Consider the following 22,004-nt stretch of genomic DNA (forward strand, 5'->3'; position numbering starts at 1 on the left):
GAGCCCGATGCGGGGCTCGAACCCACGAACCGCGAGATCATGGCCCAAGCGAAAGTCGGACGCTTAACCGACCAAGCCACCCAGGCGCCCCTGGAATTTTAAAGCTATATTTTAGCTACAAATGTTTTAATTTGTATTCAACATTAGTATTTATAAATGTTTAACTATTATTGGGTACTGAAGGATCTGCTATAAAACTTCTTCTTCCTTGGACATTCTACTGGGTGTTGACTGTGCCTCTGTAGAGAGCAAAGCCCATTTCCCCTGACTACATGCACATCCAAAATAAAAAGGATTATTAATAACTAATAAATTCTGAACCACCCTAATAACCAGTTCAGTGAAAATCTCTCTACTACTCTCTTCCTCTGACCATCGTCCTAAAGAATTATCCAGTATCCAGCATTCTGGACTGTAAACAATTTCAATGATTAGTATAAAATTCTTCTAGGATTGGCTTAATAGTGGTCAGGTAGAACTCTGATATCAAAGCATACTTCAAAAAATCACAATTCTTAAGAATATGCTAATACCTTTTGCATTCTATCATTTGCTTTGTTTCTTTATCTCTATTAGGAATTGGCTCCATAGGTTTAAAGTTGAATTATAAGCTTAAAAATGACCACACTGTGGCGACAGTGCAGAGATTCAGAAAAAACAACAGATTTTATATCAGAAATGTCAGTTGTAGTCTAGTTGTGTAATAAATTGCCATTTAACCAGGCAAGTCATTTAATCTCCCTTGACCTGATCTGAGACATGAAATGTCTGCAAACATAAAGAGACTAACCAGCTCTAAAAGTTTTAGGGAATGCAAGGGGTACAATAATGTATAAATGTTTATAGGAATTTGGCTTTACTTGTTTTCTTCTTGACTTTTCAAGATTAGGGAACTTAGAAGCATCTATTTAAAATAGATTTGTCTAAAAATTAAAGGCCAGAATGTAGTTAAGAACTCCAAATGTACACATATCTCAGGGCCAGGCTCCAAATTTTAAAATATTCAAGACAGGAAGGAAAAGGGAATTTGGGGTGATTAAATAAAATGCTGTAGGCAGGACTGCTATGTAATTTGCAGGGCTCAGGGCAAAATGAAAATGTGGGGCCCCTGTTAAAAAATTGTGAAGAATTTCAAGATGGTGACGGCAAAGCCTAGGAGGACAGGGCCCTGTGCAACTGCACAGGTCACATGCCCACAATGCCAGCCCTGCAGAAGAGACGCAGGCATAACAGCAAAAATCCTTTCAGTGTCTATCCCTGAACAAACTGATCATGGTTACTGAAGTGACTCATCGTGGTCAGAAAGGTACCTGAACTCTTACCCAAAACCCACTATTTTCCCAAACTTACCACAAGGAAAAGTCCAATAAAAAGTCAAATAAAATATTTTTTAGAAAATATTTTTAGTTAATAGGCCCTCTTTTATTTAATGTGAATGACTAAACTGAATCCCTTTTTTGCACCACGAATGACACTCGCTTACCTTTCGATCAACCGTTACCATGCTGCTGAGAACTGGCAAAGACAACGAAATCACACAGCTCTGCTGACTAATGCCTACGAATTGCTGATATCCAAGTTTCCTCAAGGCTGCCTGGCGACTCTGGCCTGTACTTCCTCATCCCTTTCTCATCCTCACTTTCTCACAATGTCTACACCTTCATCATTCTTGGTCCTCTTCCCAGCACTTACTCCCCCACTTGAGCATCTATAGAAGCTAAATTCAATACAAAACACAGAAGTCACCAGGAGGTCATACACTCAACTTCACTCTACCCACCCACCACCTTATCTAGGTCATGGGTCTACCTACAACTCCGTGCTCTTCCTGTTCCAACCCCATCCTCCTTCCCTTCCTCAAGTAGCTTTGCCATTTTATCTCCATTGCACCAATACCTTTGATCTTTTCCTTCCCTCAAGCATTCCTCCTTTGCAGATCATCTCCAGGGCTTTAACTCTTTCCTTGCTCCTATTCACAGCAGTGTTTTCCGCTCTTCACAGTCTGTTTTTTGAAGAAAACACACTGCTTCCACTTACTCCCTTCTTGTTCACTCTCAACCAATCTTGCAACCACCCCTCCTTCCTTGAACCCATTTCCTAATTCCTGGTTCCTCAAATGGAACTGTTGTTTCTTGCTGTGATGCCCAGCATGAGCCGTGGCAAACCCTGCATGAGGAAATGCTGGTCAAAAAGATTCCAAATCATCCATGAATTATTTCATGTAATTGAGGAATATGGGCATAAATTTTATCGTAACAGGCGACTGCAATATTAAATTTTCTATTTTAAAAGGGAAACTCTTCATACCAGGTCTTTGAAATAGAAAAACAGTCTTGTAATGTTTTTAAAGAGGTGGAGACACTCTCTACATACAAAGGGCAGAGTGTCCTTGCCCTGCTGTAAATGTTTTAGCAGCTGTGGAAACTTTCAACAAAATTTACTTCCAGCAACTGAAAGCGATGTGCGAAAACTGCGCTTTTCATCGTGGAGGCTGAAGCACTTACTAAAGAGAGGAAGACTCAGAGGCACAGCTAGGAGCTGTGTAGTCCTTCTCACAGCCCAACCTCTAAACTCTCATGTGGTTTTCATCCCCTGCCACACACCACTGCGCCTCTTAAGAAATCATGTATCCTGATTTTGAACTCTTTACAGGACGGGCTGAAATACTAAGAGGGAGTTCAGGTATGCATCACACCTCTTTCTCCTGAAGTATGGGAAAAAGGGTCCAGTGTGCAAATACAAGCATTATCCCTGAGCTTTGGGGGTTAAATAACGCCTCGCACACATTTAGGAACACGGCCACCGAAAGTGATCCGCAGTATTATATGCCCTATGGCCCCTTCCCGAACTGTGCAGGGGTCTTCCCGTTGGGAGACACCGACAGTCTTATATTCACAAACTTTTGTGCTGGCAGCTCTCAACAGTGTATTGTATAGCTGGAGAAACTCAGCTTGTAAGAACTAAAAATTGGCCCAAATAAGGGGTGCTCAGTCGGTTGAGCGTTGGACTTCGGCTCAGGTCATGACCTCACGGTTCGTGGGTTCGAGCCCCGTGGGCTCTGAGCTGGCAGCTGGGAACCTGGAGCCTGCTTCAGATTCTGTGTTTCCCTCTCACTCTCTGCCCCTCCCTTGCTTATGCTCAGTCTCAAAAATAAACCTTAAAAAATTGGCCCAAGGGAGCTGCTTCTTTCCTTTGTTTGGGGAAAATAAAATCTCAATGGGTATTTTATCATTTAGGAATTCTGGGTATAACAGGTATGCATTGCTGTATCTGATGGGAAATATGTTATTTTTGATAAAGTGCCCACTGTGGGTGTGCTGTACACAGTACTCGGTTTTATGAAACCTTTAAGAATTTAAGGCACTTAAGCTTTCTTTCATGATACAACGTCTTAATAATTCTGATTCAACACAAGCTCTTCTGCTGACATTATTTCACTTAACAAAAGCAGAGAGATTGATAAGGACAGAAAATTTAACATTCATACATTTTATAAGTAACTTTTACAGTGTTCATTTTAATTCAACACAGGTTGGTTGTACACCTACTATGTGTAAGGCGTTAATTTATTCTTTGAGTGTAGTTGTGGACTTAGCCTAGAGCTCTTGTCCCCAAATATCTGCACTTATAATTGCTGAGACATATTTTCACTTCTGAGTCTTTCCCAACCCCCAAGTTTAGGGTGTCTTACTAACTTACAAAATATGTTCTCTTTTGAGAAAGGAATTAATTACCTACTGAAGAGCTTGCATACAATGAGGGTTTCAGACACTAACATTAGTTATTCAGAAAGCACGTGAGCCTCTGAGTTTCATCACTTTTATGGCATAAAATTAACATCATTTTATTGATGACAGAATATAATAAAATGTATGTGTACTTTTCCCATTTGTGGGCAAACAAAATAATACATGCAGAGTTATTTCTCTTAAATATCTGGCAAGGCATATGATTGATTGTTAGAAATTTTCTGACTTGGTTAAAACAAAATTTAGCCAAATGTTAAAGCATGGAAAATGTTGGGTGTAGGCAAAGCGAATATTCTGATAAAGCTTTAAAATCACCCCAGCACACAAACATGTTGAAATCTTACCATTAGGTTTTCATGCAGTCTGTTTCCCTGCAGCGAGCATTAGCTTTAACCCTTCAGTGCTGTTGCTGAATCTCATGTTTAGGGAGTGGGGCTGAAGCTTTATTCGGAAACAAGCTTTTCTTTGGGGAGACGATCGTCAGTTTATGTGAGAGAACTGGGGTTCCCCTCGTATATCTGGTCTCGGTACAAATATATGTAGGTTCTATAGTAAATCTTCAAGCTTGTTCAGGAGATTGCAGTGTTTTACTAGCGCTTTGTGATTCGTGTGAGCTGTGTGTTTAAAAGATTGTGTAAATTCAGGGCGTGTTGCATAGATCTTTCTCTTCTTCCTGTAAATTTTCTAACTCTGAATGAACTTCTGGATGGCAACTCTTTTAGATTACATAATTTCAGCATCCCTCAGGGTTTGCTTTCTAAATGCACTGCCCCGTGGGATGAGATGGCTATTTTATTGGTTTGACTTTCCAATGCTTTCTTAGAGAAAGTCATCACTGAAAGGGTTAAGGTATGTTACTGCAGCGGTTATCAGCAGACCAGCCATCTACCTTTGGTACTTACAGGAATTTTATGACTCTTGATCATATTATCAAATTCTTCATTAATTTTTTTGTATTTTTCTTCAGTGCGTGGGGTGAGTGCATAAGAGGAGTCGGGATCGGGGCTTTCACAGCCTTTGTTCTCTTTCTTGTTCAAGGCCTGCCAGGTTCAGAGAAATATCAAGAGTAAAAAAAATGAAGGGTGTTCCGAGTACTTACACACAATCTTTGCCTGCTGATCATTAGATCAATATCTTCGTTAATTTTCCTGTACTTGTCCTCAGACTCAGGGCTGTGACCTACTGAATCGTCTGCATCGGGATCTGGGCTGTCACAGCCATTAAGGCCCTTCTTTCTCAACGTCTGAAATACATAATTTGGAAAGTTCAAACCTAGACAGAGGCTGTAAGAGACATTCAGGGGCGTTACAGAAGTTCAAGCTGTCCAGTATTTCAGGTTATTATTACATATGCTTTTTTACATTACGGTAGAGAAACCATAGAGAGAACCCATGAGTGATTTCAATAGTGCACTCATTTCTAATTACAAAAAAATAAAAGGACAATATTCCGTTTACAACCAAATTCATTCAGTAAACAAAGATGGGATGAAGGCTGTAATTTCAAGGTACAGAATTCATACATGCTTCAAATATCTAGTGAGAGGCAATTACAGAAAAATACGAGTAAGGTGGCAAATTGCAACACTATCTTCCCACAGAAAAAGTAGAAATTAGGGCATTACACAATGATTTCAGAATTTGTGATCACGACAAAAGCAGAAATGTCAGAAACAGCTCCAGTTCGGGTTTAGCATAATGGTTGCTACGCATGGTGTCCTGCCAACCCCCTTTGGATATGCGCTTGACGGCAACATGCTGTAAGAGAACTCAGCTCATATTCTCATGAAGCACCCAGTGAGAATGTTCACACGCTGTGATCATAAGGAGAATCACCTCCGCTTAGTCTAGTTAGAGTTCTATACTTGGGAAAATCTGTACTGAGATTGGTAATGCTGAGAAGTTACCTGCCTAAACATAGGCTGAAAGGAAAGTCACAACGCCTGAGCTTACCTTATTACCATGCGCTGGATAAGGAAGCCAGAAAACGCTGAAAATAGGTAACCAAGGGAATAACTATCAAACTAAAAGTTCTTCCTGGTTCCAGCTGAGCAGGGTCACCCTGAGACTGTCTCCTGACACATGAAAGTAAAAAGTCAGTGCCTTATCCTGAACCTCCTGTCTCCTTAATGTAGGTCTGGTCTAGTCTCCGCTGTCATGGAAGGATAAATACGAATGTAACACGGAAACAGTATGAGTCAGGATCCTGAGTTTTACTTTCTCTCTCTTTTTTTTTTTTTTTTGCCTTTTAACTGACGGTTGTCAAGTTAATTGTACACCATCTGATTTACAGAGATAATGTTATGTTTTTAGAGATCATAAAACTTCTGATTAATCACACAGCTTGCCATGTCAATTATTAATAGACTGGCAACATTTCTGAATTTTCCTGGTACTACCAAACTCGTTTATAAAGAACTGGGTACCTAAGTGTCTCTCATTAATGGAAAGTTCAGCAGAGCTCATCTTTATTAAAGACAGAATTCACATACAAATAAAGCAAAAGCTGTGACACCAAGCTAAGGAATTCAAAGCTGAGATAACACTCCATCTTTAATTCATGCAATTGGGGAAAATAAATAAAACAACATGAGTTAAAAAAGGGGGGGGTGTCAGTCTTAACAATTTAAACTCCTTGGCTCTTATCAATGTGTAGCAAATGTAACATTTAAAATTAGTTTTTTTTCTGAGACACTAAAGATTTTCACTTAAAATCAAACTAAGAGAGCTACCATTTCTAATACATCTACGATACACTGCAGATCTGTAAATATTTATTAATGTTATTGCGGTTTAATATAACAAATAAACATATGGTTACAGCTTATTATGTGGTATAATGTTTGAATATTAAAATGAGTATTTTGACACAAGATGATTATATATATGTATACGTTTACAATCTTGGGGAATTTACAATTGGTGGGGCCACCTGTCCCCCTACCATGGATCTACAGCCATAATTTTTATCTAGAATAAATTCTGGAGGTTTCTTAAAATGATATCACAAAGAATGTTGTTAATACATTACAATAATAGTTTTGTTCACTAACTTAATTTACTGTTTTAGGCTGTTTTGTTAGCATTATCTCAACCACAAGCATAATCTTCTGAGTGATAACTATTTGTTGTATTATGATATTTCTGCTTTGATCTCCATATATCCTTGAGCTTTTAAGAATAATTTCTGAGTGTCTTGCATCATACTCCACATATTTCTCATAAAAATTCACTTTTGTAGAGAAAGATGTCAGATCAAGAAAATATTATCTGAGAATTTTCACAATCTATCTGCCTATATTTCTATAAGGCATAATAGGAATATTCTTATATAAACCTTCAGTTTAAAGTCTTATCTTATATAATATTAATTTATAGTCTTATCTAGACAGTAGATTCTTCAATGTGTACCCAAATCTTTTACCCAATAGATCTCATTGTAAAAATTATACTTGTTTTGATGTGCAGATTTTTGACAACAGAACGCAAGGGCTAGGAGAGGCCTATCAACTGTCATTACTATCCATCTGGCACATACATGTGTGCTAAATATTCTTATGAAGCTTTCGAGTGGAGATACTGTGTTCAGTTTATAAAAATTCAAACATCAATTACATTTTATTGAAAGATCTCCACAAATGTTAACTCATTATCGCTCACAAGTGGTCTGTGAAGAGTTTAGGGAAGCCTTGTGCTGGATCTCAAACCAGCCTGGCCAAGCACGACTGGCCTTCCAGCCTCCTCCCTGGAGCGACATGGGGCCACCTTCCTCCTGCCCAAACTTTTCCACACTTGTAAAGTGACGGATGTGGAATAGATCTCTCCCACTCAAGCGACTATAGTAGTAGAGTGAACACTGAAATAAATTAGGAAGAAAAATTTAAAGATTAGGCTGTGGGACAACTTTAAGAATGAAAATATGGCTACAATACTGGTATTTCTTAGATGTCAAATTTTAGAGTGGGAATGCTTATTACTCAATACAGCACTTATCAGTTTCTGGATTAAGAAATCAATGAGATCAGGAGCTCATTTTGTATCTAAAGAATTGTAAACTGTTAAGCAAACAGAGCTAGTGGCATAAAGTCACAAAGGAGACAGCAGTGAGGGGGGCGGGTAGCAGTGGCTCATTTTCTCTTAATAAACTCTTCATGTATATAATTATATTATCTTTCAATGAATATCACCAGTACTTAAGTAATGAAATATCTTTAACAGTGAAAGGTGTATTGCAATCTTATTTCAAGTCAAATTGCATTATTTAAAAAGGGGGGCATTTTGAAACATACAAATATAAAATCCAAGAGCAAATTAATAGTGAGTTCCAAGTTCCCATAAACACGTAACTAGAACATTGAAAAAAATTGTTCAAAAATATTATCCTCAACCGAGAGCTTGTAGAACACACTTCTGCCAAGAACAGATGATTAATGTAGAATTGTAAAGCTCTGAAAATGGATGTGATGGCACAAACTTACATACTATCATGTAAGTGTGGAACTATAAGAGCAGTCTTATCTTTGTTATATTAAAAATCTATAGCTGTTTAAAGATGGCAAAAGAATTACTATTATTATCACAGTAATAAATAGTATAAACTAAAGGGACTGCTAACTGGATAAATAAGTATTATTCCTTCAGGCCTCTCTCTCTTGCTCTCTTTTTTTCTTTTTTTAGAAAAATCAAAATCTCTGCCTCTGGCCTTTGAAAGCTTCTCTGACGTTTTACAAATGTTATTGATCAGGTAATATAGGCACTTAAATCATCATCATCATTATTATTACAGGGGCTCGAAATCTAGGATGTATATATTCTAAGTGTCTCTCAGCTGACTATGTTTTGAAAAGATTTATTCTGTATGTCAAGATGAGGCAAGAGATCTACTGAAACCAGCTTCTCTGGCTACGCATCTAAAGAAACTCTTCCTTCAGAGAAGTCTGTAAATCTTGAGTGAGTCTGTATACTGAATTCAACTTTCCATGTGAGAGTGACACTTTTGGGGTAGATCAATTGACTGCAGAGGCTTCTGGGATGTGTTCACAAGGCAGCGATTGTCATGCAGCGAGCTGAGAACAGCCGTTTCTTAGAGAAGTAATTAGATTGACAGAAGGTGACACACTCCAAACAATAAATGGGAAAAGGAGTCCAGACAGGTAATCCAAAAACCACGTGGAATCTCCCCTCCCAGACATGCGGACATATGGACCCTGCATTAGTACATTTGTTCATCAAAAAAACTTGAAATACACATAAACTGACGATGATAGGTGACAGGTGCTTCAAAAATTCTAATGAAATAGATGTAGGGAACAGATTCCATTTCATTACTGAAAGGAATATAAATGAAAGAGAATGCCACATGGAGCTCTCATTTCTCGTTTTAGGCATTATGTTATCAAATCCCTTCTGTATACAACGGTTAAAACTGGTTTCTCATTCTTGTTTCTTGTTAGTAATAAAGAAATAACTAAATTATTGGCCTTTTTCAATTAAATGAAGGTATATATTTTATATTATTACCATTTACATAAAATTAAGTTTCTTTTAGAGAGCCACCATCACAGATTAAATCTTCCAATCATTCAACTTCTTTCCATGCATGCAATCTTAGTCCTCAAAAATATATGTCTTCATCATCTTCCTTTGTACCTACCCACTCTACAGCAGCAATTTCAAATCCTTTTGCTAAAAGCCCCAAAATACTTATTAATTTTCTTAAAAGCCAAATAATCAACCTTTCTTGTACAGCTAGCATTACCCTTATTTCAGAGGGTTGATGTGTCAGGAATTATCTGTTAGTTGCATGAATGTCATGTTCACACAAAAGCCAAGAAGAAAAAAGGCATCAACTTAGAAAAGATAGTTTCCTTCTCTTTGATACTAAATCATTTTCATGTTTGTCTTTTACAGCTTTATGAAAATAAGCGTCCCCTCTTAGCAAGCTGAATAATCTTTAGAAAGGAGTAAATCCATACAGGAAAAGGAGGTGCAGTTGATATGGACACTGCTTGTAAGTGAAGTTTCTGAGGGTATTTCATAAACCCCCTCCCACAGCTGTGTGCCGCTATCATGAGCTGTGTTAGTCCCTGCAGCTGGGAGCTCCCCGGGGAATGGGTCTGTGCACAAGGACTTCCTTCACTTAGAATATCGTCAGCAAACAATTAATGAAAACCTATTACACACAGATACCATTTGGTGCACTGATGTTTTAGAGAAGCAGGCCATACAAATTTAAATTATAAATCTCTGAACTGTCCTGTAATATGTGCTGTGTGTGTGTGTGTGTGTGTGTGTGTGTGTGATTTGTAGCATAGATTACTTAGACTGGGGAAAGATCAGGTGGCAAGAAATTTCTCCATAGGTTTTAATTACCCAAACTGTAAGCACTGTCTGCACTATCTTTCCTTTTCCATAGTTCTTCTTTGTTCTTAATATAGAAATGAAAAGACACATTAAAATACAGCAAATTTACTACAATCACTAGGTAGACTTTAATTAGACAAGCAAATCATATCTAGTACAGACTATAAAAAACTAAAATTTATCCCAACTTATTCGTTAGTAGTGAAAATATTAATAAAAAATTGAAAATATAAACCTTAACACTATATTTCCTCTAGGTAATTAATGCTCATTCTAACCAGATATTAACTTCTACTGAGGAAAAACTGGGAAGAGCTGGAGATTTTCATTGCTTTGTTTTATTCCTTTCCTCAAAAGATAATCGTAATATTGGACTTGACATTTTTTTCACTGAACAATTCTTCATCTTTAAGCAATGGAAATAAAAGGCACTAATTAAAGATTTGAAGACTTTTAATGTATAGAACATAAACACCCACCCATGCCTTTCAATATCCATGAACTGTTTCCTAAAAACAATCAGATGTAACAGTTCCTAAAACTACTGGTTCTCTAATCCTGGACTAGATCACCAAGGATCATCTGGCTCTTCCTCACGTCTTCCAGGGGCAGAAATAAGAAATAAGTTGCCTAAGCAACTGGCCTTCCACATATTGTGTCCTCGTTCAAGGTGGGCTTCTGGAATGAGCCCACCAGTATGTTCCTTGGATTTGCACAGTCCTCCTTCAATGCAGAGCTAACACATTAGCTCCTCTTTGTAGACTTCTGTGATCACCAAGGCTGAATTAATTTCTCCCTCATTCATGTACTCACTCATTGCATACACTTTTCTATTAGAGTCTTTATCACATATTATTACTTGTATTTTGTCTCCCTTGCTAGCTGATGAGGCAATTAACAAAGCACCTTCCTTTATTCTCTTTTGGAGTTTCAATACAGAGCAGAGATGGACACACTTGTATGTGCTCAAGAAATGCTTGCTGAATGAACAGAACACATATTTCCACTTTAATGTTAGTGTATGCAGACATTTCAAGACTGGACCAAAGCTGTCTGTCTGGCTGGCGACAGAAATGGTAATAGGATTCAGACCTATTGATATATATTTACTAAGTGCAACTATGTGTCCAGTGTTGTCTGTGGTCTTCTGGATACAAAGATGCATTCCTGAAGATATGATTAAGAATTTCTGTTTACATGGTTTTCTTTCCCTAAGTGAACGCCTGGAGTTTAGGGATTGTTTATCAGTCATTTTGTATCACCAGCACTTAGCACAGGCCTGGCACATGGGAGAAGCTTAATAAATGTTTGCAACATTAATGAGAGACTGAATGGATGGATGAACACGAGGAAAGAATGCTCAGATACTAGAGGCAGAGCAGTCTCAGTGTAGTATTTTTTCAACTGTCATTTCCCCCCATTTTATATTTTTATTTCACATTATGTTAAAACTCCATTATTATTTTGCTCTTTTTAAGTAACTATTATAAATTGACTGCTCTTTGAAATGTCTGATTTTTGTAAAATATTTTTGATGTTTATTTATTTATTTATTTATTTTATAAATTTATTTCTAGGAGAGAGAGATAGAGAGACAGCGTGAGCAGGGGAGGGTCAGAGAGAGAGGGAGTCACAGACTGAAACAGGCTCCAGGCTCTGAGCTGGCAGTCAGCACAGAGCCCGACGCGGGGCTCGAACCCACAAACCGGGAGATCATGACCTAAGCGAAAGTCGGACGCTCAACCGACTAAGCCACCCAGGCGCCCCTATTTATTTTTGAGAGAGAGAGACAGAGTGTGAGTGGGAGAGGAGCAGAAAGAGAGAGAGACACACACACACACTATCTGAAGCAGACTCTGAGCTGGGGCTCTGTCAGCACAAAGCCCGACATGGTGCTCAAACTCACAAACCGCCAGATCATGACCTGAGCTCAAGTCGGATGTTTAACCACCACGTGCCACCTGAAATGTATCATTTTTAATAAGAAAACAATGCAGTATGAAACTGATTATAACTCAGGCGATTTATATCATTAAAAACTTAAAAATTAGGGTAGTAGTCTGCATATGGAGTGTCAGAAATAACTAGGCAGTCACTAAATCTTTAAGGTCAAAAAGCCATAATCACATAATCTCAGCCCTGAAACAAGTAGCAGGAAAGAGGGCACAGAATTCAGCATGGAAGAAAAAAAAAAAGGAGTGGTATTCTAGGCAGAATGGGTAAGGGTAGAAAAGGAAAAACAAAAACCTTATAGTAAAGAACATGGGGAAACTTTTGTGAATGTGAGTCAGATATTATAAATTCGAAATAAGCATGTTTTAAAGTTCTTGGGCAAAGTTCATCTTTTTTTCCCCATTTTTGGATGCTGGTCTACTGCTCCACTATTCTCCTGGGCTTTGACATTGGTCTTATTCTGGGCCAACCTTAGCCTGGAGGATTCATGGAAAATCAGGGTGATTTTAGGGCCAATCAGATGATTCAGGCTGCCTTGGGATAGGTCAGTGGGTTGATGTTTTTGTTAGGAATTCTTCCACCACACCTCTTCTGGAACCTGGACAAGGCATGCATCATGAGGTTGGCCTGGAACAGGACTGAGATGGGGAAGTTTGGCACATTTAGCTATGAAGTGCTCTCTGACATTCTGAATCCAAGAGAGATCTGAAGTAAAGTGCTAAGCTGGGAACATTTAATGTATAATGATTGAAATGCACGCTAAAATATGCAGTTAATCCTAACAGTCTCTCTAAAGCAAGCTAAGAAAATAAAAGTTGGGATAAAAAATAAAAGGCTGGCATATGAAGGATCAAATTGGAAGTGGGTTTGAAGAATGAATAATGTTACTGACTTCTTAGATAAGCATGGAAAACATAGGACAGAACTAACAAATTAAACACAGGTTGGGAAAGAGAGGAGATGAGTAAATTAACAAGTATCAGGAAGGAGGATTTTTGAAAGTATAACATATAACTGTAACTTCACCTACTAACCTTTTTCAACTATGGCATTTTACTTGCAAATAGGTTATGGGGACAAAAACAGCAGAATATCAGGAGCACTGATTCTTTAAAAGTAACACACTTTAAAAGAATCATCTTTTTAAAACCATTAAGGACTCATTTTAACAAAAGAAGATGTATATGTATAGGTTAAACCATTATTTATGTTTCCAAATTGACTCTATCTAGCTGCAAATGCCTTTTTATTCAAGTTGGGTCAGTGCATGATTAGTCACAATGTGGGAGTAGCCCACACTGCCTATATTTATCATCAGCTCAGGACTGCCATTTTCAGTCACCATACTTCCTCATTTCTGCAGGATTCCCACGATCTCTTCTTCTCATTTATTTCCCCACTTATTTTCTTCAGTGTAACCTATCCCTTCATCCAGTCTCCTTCCATCTTTCTTTTCTAACAAACATCACAACCTAGTTATCCAAGCTGGAAACCCAGAAATCACCTTGACTACACAATCTCTTCCCTCAACTACTACTATTTTTTTATTTGGTTGCCCATCCTTGGTCTGTCCTCTGATCCCACCTTCCAGTCAATCATTCATCCTACTTTTGGCAGGGTCTCCTGACAATGCAAATCTAATTGTATCACTGCTCTCCTTAAAAACCATGGTGGCTCCCAATGGACACAACCACTAGTTTTCACAGCAAGCCCTCCCCTTCTTCTCCAGCCTTATTCCCTCTCTTCTCCTTCAGCATTCGGGGTTTCATCAAAGGGGGGCTTCCTACCATTTCTTATTTCCCAAGTCAGATAGGTCTTGGAATAACACTGTGTTGATATGTCATTCATTCCTGTCTAGAATATGTTTACTTCTGCTCTCTGCTACATGAACCTTAGTCATCCTCAACTACCTAATACCTAATGCCATCACTTGCTCCATGAAGCTCTTTTAGGCACCTGGGGACCCCCTTCTCTGGTTCCTGCTAGAGGGCTGGGTTAATACATGCTGCCTCAATAAAGGTTCTCCTAACTGTTCACTGGCTTGATAAACAAGCAAACAAGCTTGACAGTCATACTTTCTAACAATGACAGACTAACTGAAATAGCTGGGTGGTCTCCTAAGATGACAGAGTTATTTATCTGTTTTCATACAATTAAGTGAAAAATGCAAGGAACACAAGTTCTGTTAAGTTCAAGCAAGTTCTATAATCACTTCATGATTGTGGCAATAGACTATCATTGTGGGAGTGGAAACAGTGGAGGTGACATAGAGACTATTTTATAACACACGTGTGTGTATGTGTGTGTGTTTGTGTGTGTGTGTTTACAATTGTTCAGAGTCCTGTGTATGACAGGCTGTTCTTTTCCAGCTCCCGAGCTTTCTGTGGCTACCCGTGCTCTCAGTTATCACCAGAAAGACATAAACATATTGAGAAAGTACTGCAATAAGTGCTTTTCTGCAGTTTTTTCTCTAAGTTTTCCTTCAGGAGGAAGGGCATTGCCTTTGATATGATTTGAAGAATCTCTGTTAGTTGGGATCTGTAGCTCATCACTAGTTTATGTGAAAAGCAGAGTGTACACAGAGCATTCAATAAGGGAACACAAAAGAAGATGTGAGGTTCACAACTGATTGACTTGTGTCATGACAGTTTTGATCATACCTGAGAATTGTACTTGAGGTACACAAATCCTCAATTCTGAGATAGCCAGGGACTCCCAGATGAGAGTTAAATTGCTTCTTTTCCTAACACCAATCTCCTACCTGGGGCCTCTGCCAGGCAGAAGAGAGTAAAGAGCTCTAGCAGGCTTGACTCTGGTCCACTTCTCTTTTAGGCTGGCCCTTGGACTGATGGGGGAAACCCCTGTCTGCCATTCACTCCTGCTGTTGTATTTCCATGCCTTATATGCACCAATAACAGATTTCAGCCTGGGATGTGACTGAAAATACTTCCCCAAGTTCTATCCCTCCATTTATTAAGTGGAAGAGAGATTTTTAGGGATCAATTGTAGACTGTGAGCACAGATTTTTATTTATGGAATCTTCAACTACTTCCCTGTAGTACCAGACATTGAAACCATTTTTTTTTCCTAATTGATATATCTCCCTCCTGAAAAACCAGCTGGCTCTCCAATGAGCAGCTATAAGCCATTCTATATAGAAACTTTCTGATGGAAAGTTATGATTTTGGTTATTCCATAGTGATTGGATAGTGATGATGGGAAAGGGCCTCTTATCCTTTGCCTTCCCAGCTACTACACCCTGTGAATATGCCCTGGGAAAACTAGCCTACATGCTAATTCTGGAGGATGAGCCATCCAAGAGAGTGGTATCCACAATTGTGTTAGCACACACTGCTCGATACCCATACTGCTCTGACGTGAGACTGTGAGGTATCAGGGCCTCAGAGGATCGTAGGGATTGTATGAGAGCAATATGTACATCACAGGTGCTGTGGCTACCAGATGAAGGAAGAGTCTCGGTGCATCAGAATAAACCTCCGCAAGAGCAGAAACATTGTTTTTTTCCTTTGTATCTATACAACTTGAAAGCAGCCAGCCCATGGATGACACCCAACCAAAATTGCTGTTGCTAATAAAAGAGTAAAAGAGGGGCACCTGGGTGGCTCAGTTGGTTAAGTGTCCAACTTGCGTTCAGTTCATGATCTCACTGTTTGTGAGTTCGAGCCCTGCGCTGAGCTCTGTGCTGAGAGTTCAGAGCCTGGAGCCTGCTTCAGATTCTCTCTCTCTCTCTGCCCCTTTCCTGATCATGTTCTGTCTCTGTCTCTCAAATATAAATAAAACATAAAAAACAATTTACAAGAAGAAAAGAATAATCCACAGCTGCAGTGACAGAGGTTCTTATTTAAGATGGAGTCACAATGGAGGCTGAAAAGATACAGAGAACAGCTGCTGGACTTGTGTTTAGAATATAGGCAACTTTTGCCCCCACCATCCACTCTCTCTTAGGCCATTTCTCCCAGCCTCACACATAAATTTAAATTATAGAAGGAAAGAATCCTGTGGACTACAGAGTTAAGAGAATTAATATGTCTTTTGTGTTTCTACAGGGCTTTGTAATTCACATTTATTTCATAATGTTGTTCTCTGTGTTCTTGCTTTTGTCTCATTTTCTAGATTATAAGTTCCCTGCAGACAAGAAGTATCTCTTAAGAGCTTCCTATCCTTAGCAACCAGTGCAGTGTCTGATGGTAGAATGTTGCAACAAATCGGTTGGTTCTTCTGAACCGCCAAGGAGAGCCTGATGACATATGATAAGGAGGCTCAGAAATATTAAGCCAAATTTAGGGGGATCCAAGCTTTCCTTTTCCTTTAACCCTGCACGTTTTCTCTTTTCTTTCAACATTAGTAATGTTTACTAGGTCTGCCAAAGGATAGCAGCCTTGTTTTCTAGCCTTATTACTTGTCTCTTTTGATGTAAAATCCCCTGGGATTTTCATTTTATTAGTTGTACATTGGAAAACGTTTTAAAAAAAGATTTTTACACTTTTTAAAACGTTTATTTTTGAGACACAGAGAGACAGAGAGAGTGGGGAAGGGGCAGAGAAGGGGAGAGAAAATAGAAACGGGCTCTGCACTGACAGCAGAGAGTCCAATGCAGGGCTTGAATTCACTAACAGTGAGATCATGACCGGCGCCAAAGTCATACGCTTAACCAACTGAACCATCCAGGTGCCAACCACTGGAAAACTTTCTGTTTAATAGAGTGCCCAAGATATAATGGATGAGATGGTCACTGGTAAGAAGCCAGTCTGATAGAATATTACTCAGCCATAAAAAAAGAATGAGATTTTTGCCGTTTACCACAACCTGGATGGATAGAGAGGGTATAATGTTAAGAGAAATAAGTCAATCAAAGAAAAACATATGATTTCACTCATATGTGGAATTTGACAAACAAAACAAAGAAAAAAAAGAGACAAACCAAACCAGACTCTTAACTATATAGAACTGATGGTTTCCAGAGATAAGGTGGGTGGAGGGATGGGTGAAATAGATGAAGGGGATTGAGAGTACACTTATGATGAGCACTGAGTAATGTATAGAATTGTTGAGTCACTATACACTTGAAACTAATATAACACTGTATGTTAACTATGCTGGAGTAAAAAGGAATAAAAGGATCCTTTTCTCATTAGCACAGGCAATAGTGAATTGAGTATGATCATTAAAAATAAATGGGACACAAACTTTCTACAGATTCTGAAAACGCCTAATATACAGTCCATTATGGCAAACTGAGATCCTGCCTCTTAGATGAAATACTTTTAAATAAAATGTAATTCATTAGAAATGTTTTGGAAAGGCTAATATTATCAATATCAAATGCTGATCAAAGCCTACATAGGCTAAGCTACCTTATTATTTTATGCGTAGACTTAAATTTTTCTAACTTTATGTTTCTGAATTCAATTAAATAATTAAAATCAATCTCATTTTAATTTGTTTTCCTTATGCTGTGAATATTATCCATATATGAATCCATGGTCCCTGAATCTAGGAGCAACTCATTCATAAAATCACATTTCTCATGACTTCATACATTACACAGATAAGTAGCATTCTTAGGTTTTGCATTCAGTCACTTTGGATTTCATATCATGCTACAAAACCTAGAGAGCACTGAGAAATGAAAAACAGAAAGGTATGGAGAGTGTATGTTTAAGAAAAGGAAGGACAAGAAGGAGAGAGAAAAAGAGAGGATAAGACAGTGATAAAAGATGATAGATAGATAGATAGATAGATAGATAGATAGATAGATAGATAGATAGATAGATAGATGAAAGGATGGATAGATGGGTAAATGGATGGGGAGGGAGGAAGGGAATGATAATGAGAGAGAAGTGGAGGGTCTTATGAAGGAGAGAGGTAAAAATAATCCACTGAGCACATCAATTGATCCTCCAGCAGGTAAGATGGCCTCTCTTTGTGTCTGGGCTCAGCACTTTATGATCTTACATAAAGCTTTCTCAAGGGCCATCAGCAACCTTGCTCATCCTGATATCCAACTCTGCCAATGGCCGGGCACCCGTTGTCTAACTCAGTGAGGTCAAGTGGTGGCTGCCAGTCCCACAGACTGCTCTGTCCGCCAGCCCCATACAGCCTTCTCTGGGGAGTCTCCGTGGCCTTGGCCTCCTGAAACCGATGGCATTAGCTGTTGGCTTTTGTAGTCATGAGGGCTTTAATAATTTCAGGCATTATCATTGAAAATGTACTGCAACCTGACTTTTAAGCCTGGTATTTCGATTTCCATACCTTACGAATTCTCAGTTCAGTGGCAAACTTAGATTTTTCATTTGCACAATAATTTCTTACATATTATTCATTAGGTAATTATAAAAACAACATTTCCTCTTCTATGGCACGAAAAGGAAATTAAACCAGTCTTCCCACACTATCAAAATATTAATTTTCCCCTTAACTGAGTCTGTTCCTCAGCAGTAACACCTCCCATTAATCGAGCATTTCCTATGTGCCAGGGATGGAGTCTGCAGCTTTGCATGGATTTTTTAAAAAACTCTCATAACTACTCTTCCCCATGATTGCCATTCTACAGATGAAGGAAAGGAGATGCAAGGTGGTCCAAGTACTTGCTGAGGTCTACAAAGTTAGTAAGTGGTAGAACCAAGTTAATGAACCTATGTAGGAGCTCCAGGGTTTACTCTGTCACAGCTATTTCACTATTCTGCCTCTGCAACTCATCCAATTATAAAGACTGCCTAAATTAAGCCAATGTTTTCTTTGAATACTTACTCCCAGATGAAATTGGTGAAATGTTTGACAAATCTTATTTTTTTCCATAAAGGGATATATTTGTAACAGAATTCATTTTCTGATGAATAATTTTATCTACAATGTTTTTCCTATTGTGTTATCATAATATCCACTGAAGAGAGGGGAAGGCCTCTTCAATAATATTTACTTTGTAGCTACCGAGTTAAAATGAGGTGTAGGTTGTTGAAAAGAAAGGCTGCTTAATTTTTTCCACTCCCACATTTTTAGGACTAGGAAGGAAGTCCTTTGCAATAACATTTTGTATCTATCTGGGTAAAATGAAGTGTAGGTTTGTCACAATTATTAAAATAATACTAGCAAGAACTTTAAGTCTCTGTTAATAACAGAAAATGTTTGCTTTATATTTTTCAGTGCCTATTTCTTCAGATTCACAAGCCAACTGCTGAGCTCTTCAATTTGCTTGGGCAGATAAAGGATACCATTGCTAGTAACATTTTTGCTGGGGTTGTGGGGGTAGGTGGGGGGAAAAGAGAAGAAACATACACTTTGATGGAGAAATCATTGCTTCTCTTTTGTCAATACTGTGGGATCATGGAGAAATCGTGTATGAACTATAAAATTTATTCTTTTAAAACATGGGGGGGGGCACCTGAGTGGCTCAGTCGGTTAAGCATCTGACTTTGGCTCAGGTCATGATCTCACTGTTCGTGGGTTCGAGCCCCGAGTCGGGCTCTGTTCTGACCATCAGCTCAGAGCCTGGAGCCTGTTTCAGATTCTGTGTCTCCCTTTCTCTCTGACCCTCCCCTGCTCATGATGTCTCTCTCTCTCTCTCAGAAATAAATAAAACATTAAAAAAAATTTTAAAACATGGGTACAGAAGCTCTTCTCTTTCTTTTGTTTTCAAAATGAGAGGGATAGGGGCGCCTGGGTGGCTCAGTCGGTTAAGCGTCCGTCTTCAGCTCACGTCAGGTCATGACCTCGCGGTTCTTGGGTTCAAGCCCCGCATCGGGCTCTGTGCTGACAGCTCAGAGCCTGGAGCCTGCTTCAGATTCTGTGTCTCCCTCTCTCTCTGCCCCTCCTCTGCTCACGCTCTCTCTCAGAAATAAATTTAAAAAGTTAAAAAAAAAAAAATGAGAGGGATACTACTATATTACTTTACAGGCCAGAAGAGTGGAGAAGTGAAGGAAATGACTGCAGAAGTTCCCAAGTTTTTCAACAGCTACAAGGAAGACCTGGCAGGATGGGAATCTTCTAAAGGGAACATTTCCCAGAGTACCAAGGAAAAGGGGAGAACTGGAGGAGGCCTTCAAGAACCGCAAGACGTGGGTTGCTGTATCTTGTCAGAAAATCCACACTGTTGGTAAAGACTGAGGGAAGGCCTGGCACAAACGTGACTCAGCAGAGAAATGCCACCCACAGTCACCGACGCGGCTTCCGCAGTGGCTGAGCTGCCCTGTTTTCTCTGGAGGCTTCCCCAGCCTGGCCAATACATGAATCTCTCAGAAGGGAAACTAAAGTTTTTGAAAATGGAAATTAAACAAAGTTGTATAACATTTAAAAATAAGTTTGCAATTATGATACTTGGCTTTTTATATGGGTTTAAAGTCAATTTTCTGTTGAATAAATAATATGAACCACACATTAACCACCTAATAGTTTTAAAATGCCCCAAACAGTCATCACCATCGTTCTGAATAGAATCCCACTTCTTTTTAAAGACCACGGTTAAAAGATGAGGGGAAACAGTACCATTAAAAGAGGAAGCAAAACATGGTTCAAAGTCTGTTTCCATGAGGTAATGTATACTGTTGACTAATGGCAGAGGAATCCAATCTATATCGAGATGAAATATGAAGTTAAAGCAGGTGTCTGGGAGAAGTTAGAATCCCTCCATCCACAACTCCATCTTCTAGCATTATTTTATTGGTGAAGGCAAAGGGACAGAAAGCAATGAAAGTTTAGTTGGTTTGACACAAGAACTTGTGCACAGTGAGATGGAGTTATATATTTGAGTTCATCTGCTGGAAACTGCCAGTCTCACATTAACTACATGCGTATGTGTACATATTGGTGTATGTGTGTGAGAGAGAGAGAGAGAGTGTGTGTGTGTGTGTGTGTATGTGTGTGTGTGCAGGCATGTGCACAGCATGAAGCTAATTTGAAAGGATCTTCAGAATTATTTCTGGGTAGATATGTTTCTGCATAGCTATTTTTATCTTTTTTTTTCATCCATAAGTAAATATTTCAGTTTTGTAATTTAGACCCCAGAAAAGTCAGGTTGTTTTATTGTGGTATGTCTGCAAACTGAATCATGGCCTCTGATGGAAAACAAATTTCTTCCCCTAATCATAATATAACACATAATTTATATCATATAATTTATTATATTTTTCTCTAATATGAATAAAATCTCTCATGTTTGTATGAACTCAGTTGTAGAGAGCACTAAAATGTTTCCCTCTTTCTAATGTTGATCAGCAAGTGCTTTCATCTCTATAGTCAGACATCAGGTGCAGAGTTCAGAACTATAAATCTGCTGAACTTACTATCAGTAAAAGTAGGGCTGTGATGGTCATCTTTTCAGAAACCACAGTTCATCTTTACTAAATCTTCTGAGTGTAAAATAGGTGTGGTTCAGAACAGAGTCAAACAAATATCAGTGGTTCAGAAATGATATCCTTTCCCCAGTAGCAATATACATTGTGGGTATGTGACTGGAATATTTAAAACACCTGTTCACTTGGAACCAAGCCAAATGTATAATGCGTTAGAGTGTGCTTGGCTCACTTCCAAGAGCATGTATCCTTACTGCCATCAAAATACTGAAGGAGCTAGGGCAAAGATACAAGTTGGAAGCAATGTAAGATAGATATATTTTATTGTTAATAATATCATACAAGACACTGTTGGCTGGCTCCTATTTTAATAAAATCAATTATTTGTTTTTGCATCAGAGAAGAAACTGGCAGTGTAGGGACACTCTTGTCTTAGCTTCACTAATTACTTTCACTGCTTTAAAATCTTAATCAACTTCCCCCTCCCCACTCCCTCCTTCTCCCAAGCCCTCCCTTTCATTGTCTAACAGTGCTCTTCCCTGGATACATAGCAGTTCAAAGGGAACACCAGGGAATAAATTATATCCTAACTTTATACCAGAGTTCACCAAAAGAACTTGGGCAAGCTCCTC

General features: G+C 38.7%; 1 protein-coding gene across 8 annotated transcripts in view; it reads right to left on the reverse strand.

The window, feature by feature from the left end:
* MEF2C (myocyte enhancer factor 2C) overlaps positions 1–22,004 on the reverse strand; it is a 151,061-nt gene that overhangs the window by 37,920 nt on the left and 91,137 nt on the right. For 5 of the 8 annotated variants that reach the window (XM_077770976.1, XM_077770973.1, XM_077770975.1 and 2 more), the window contains exon 4: positions 4,849–4,992. In XM_077770976.1, coding sequence (XP_077627102.1) covers positions 4,849–4,992 — 144 coding nt within the window. Of the gene's footprint in view, positions 1–4,651; positions 4,790–4,848; positions 4,993–22,004 lie in introns of all 8 variants that reach the window. The other 3 variants (XM_077770977.1, XM_077770974.1, XM_077770978.1) reach the window with 2 other exon arrangements.

This window comes from Crocuta crocuta, unplaced genomic scaffold (assembly GCF_008692635.1).
Source record: "Crocuta crocuta isolate KB4526 unplaced genomic scaffold, BGI_CrCroc_1.0 scaffold196, whole genome shotgun sequence".
Lineage (NCBI taxonomy): Eukaryota > Metazoa > Chordata > Mammalia > Carnivora > Hyaenidae > Crocuta > Crocuta crocuta.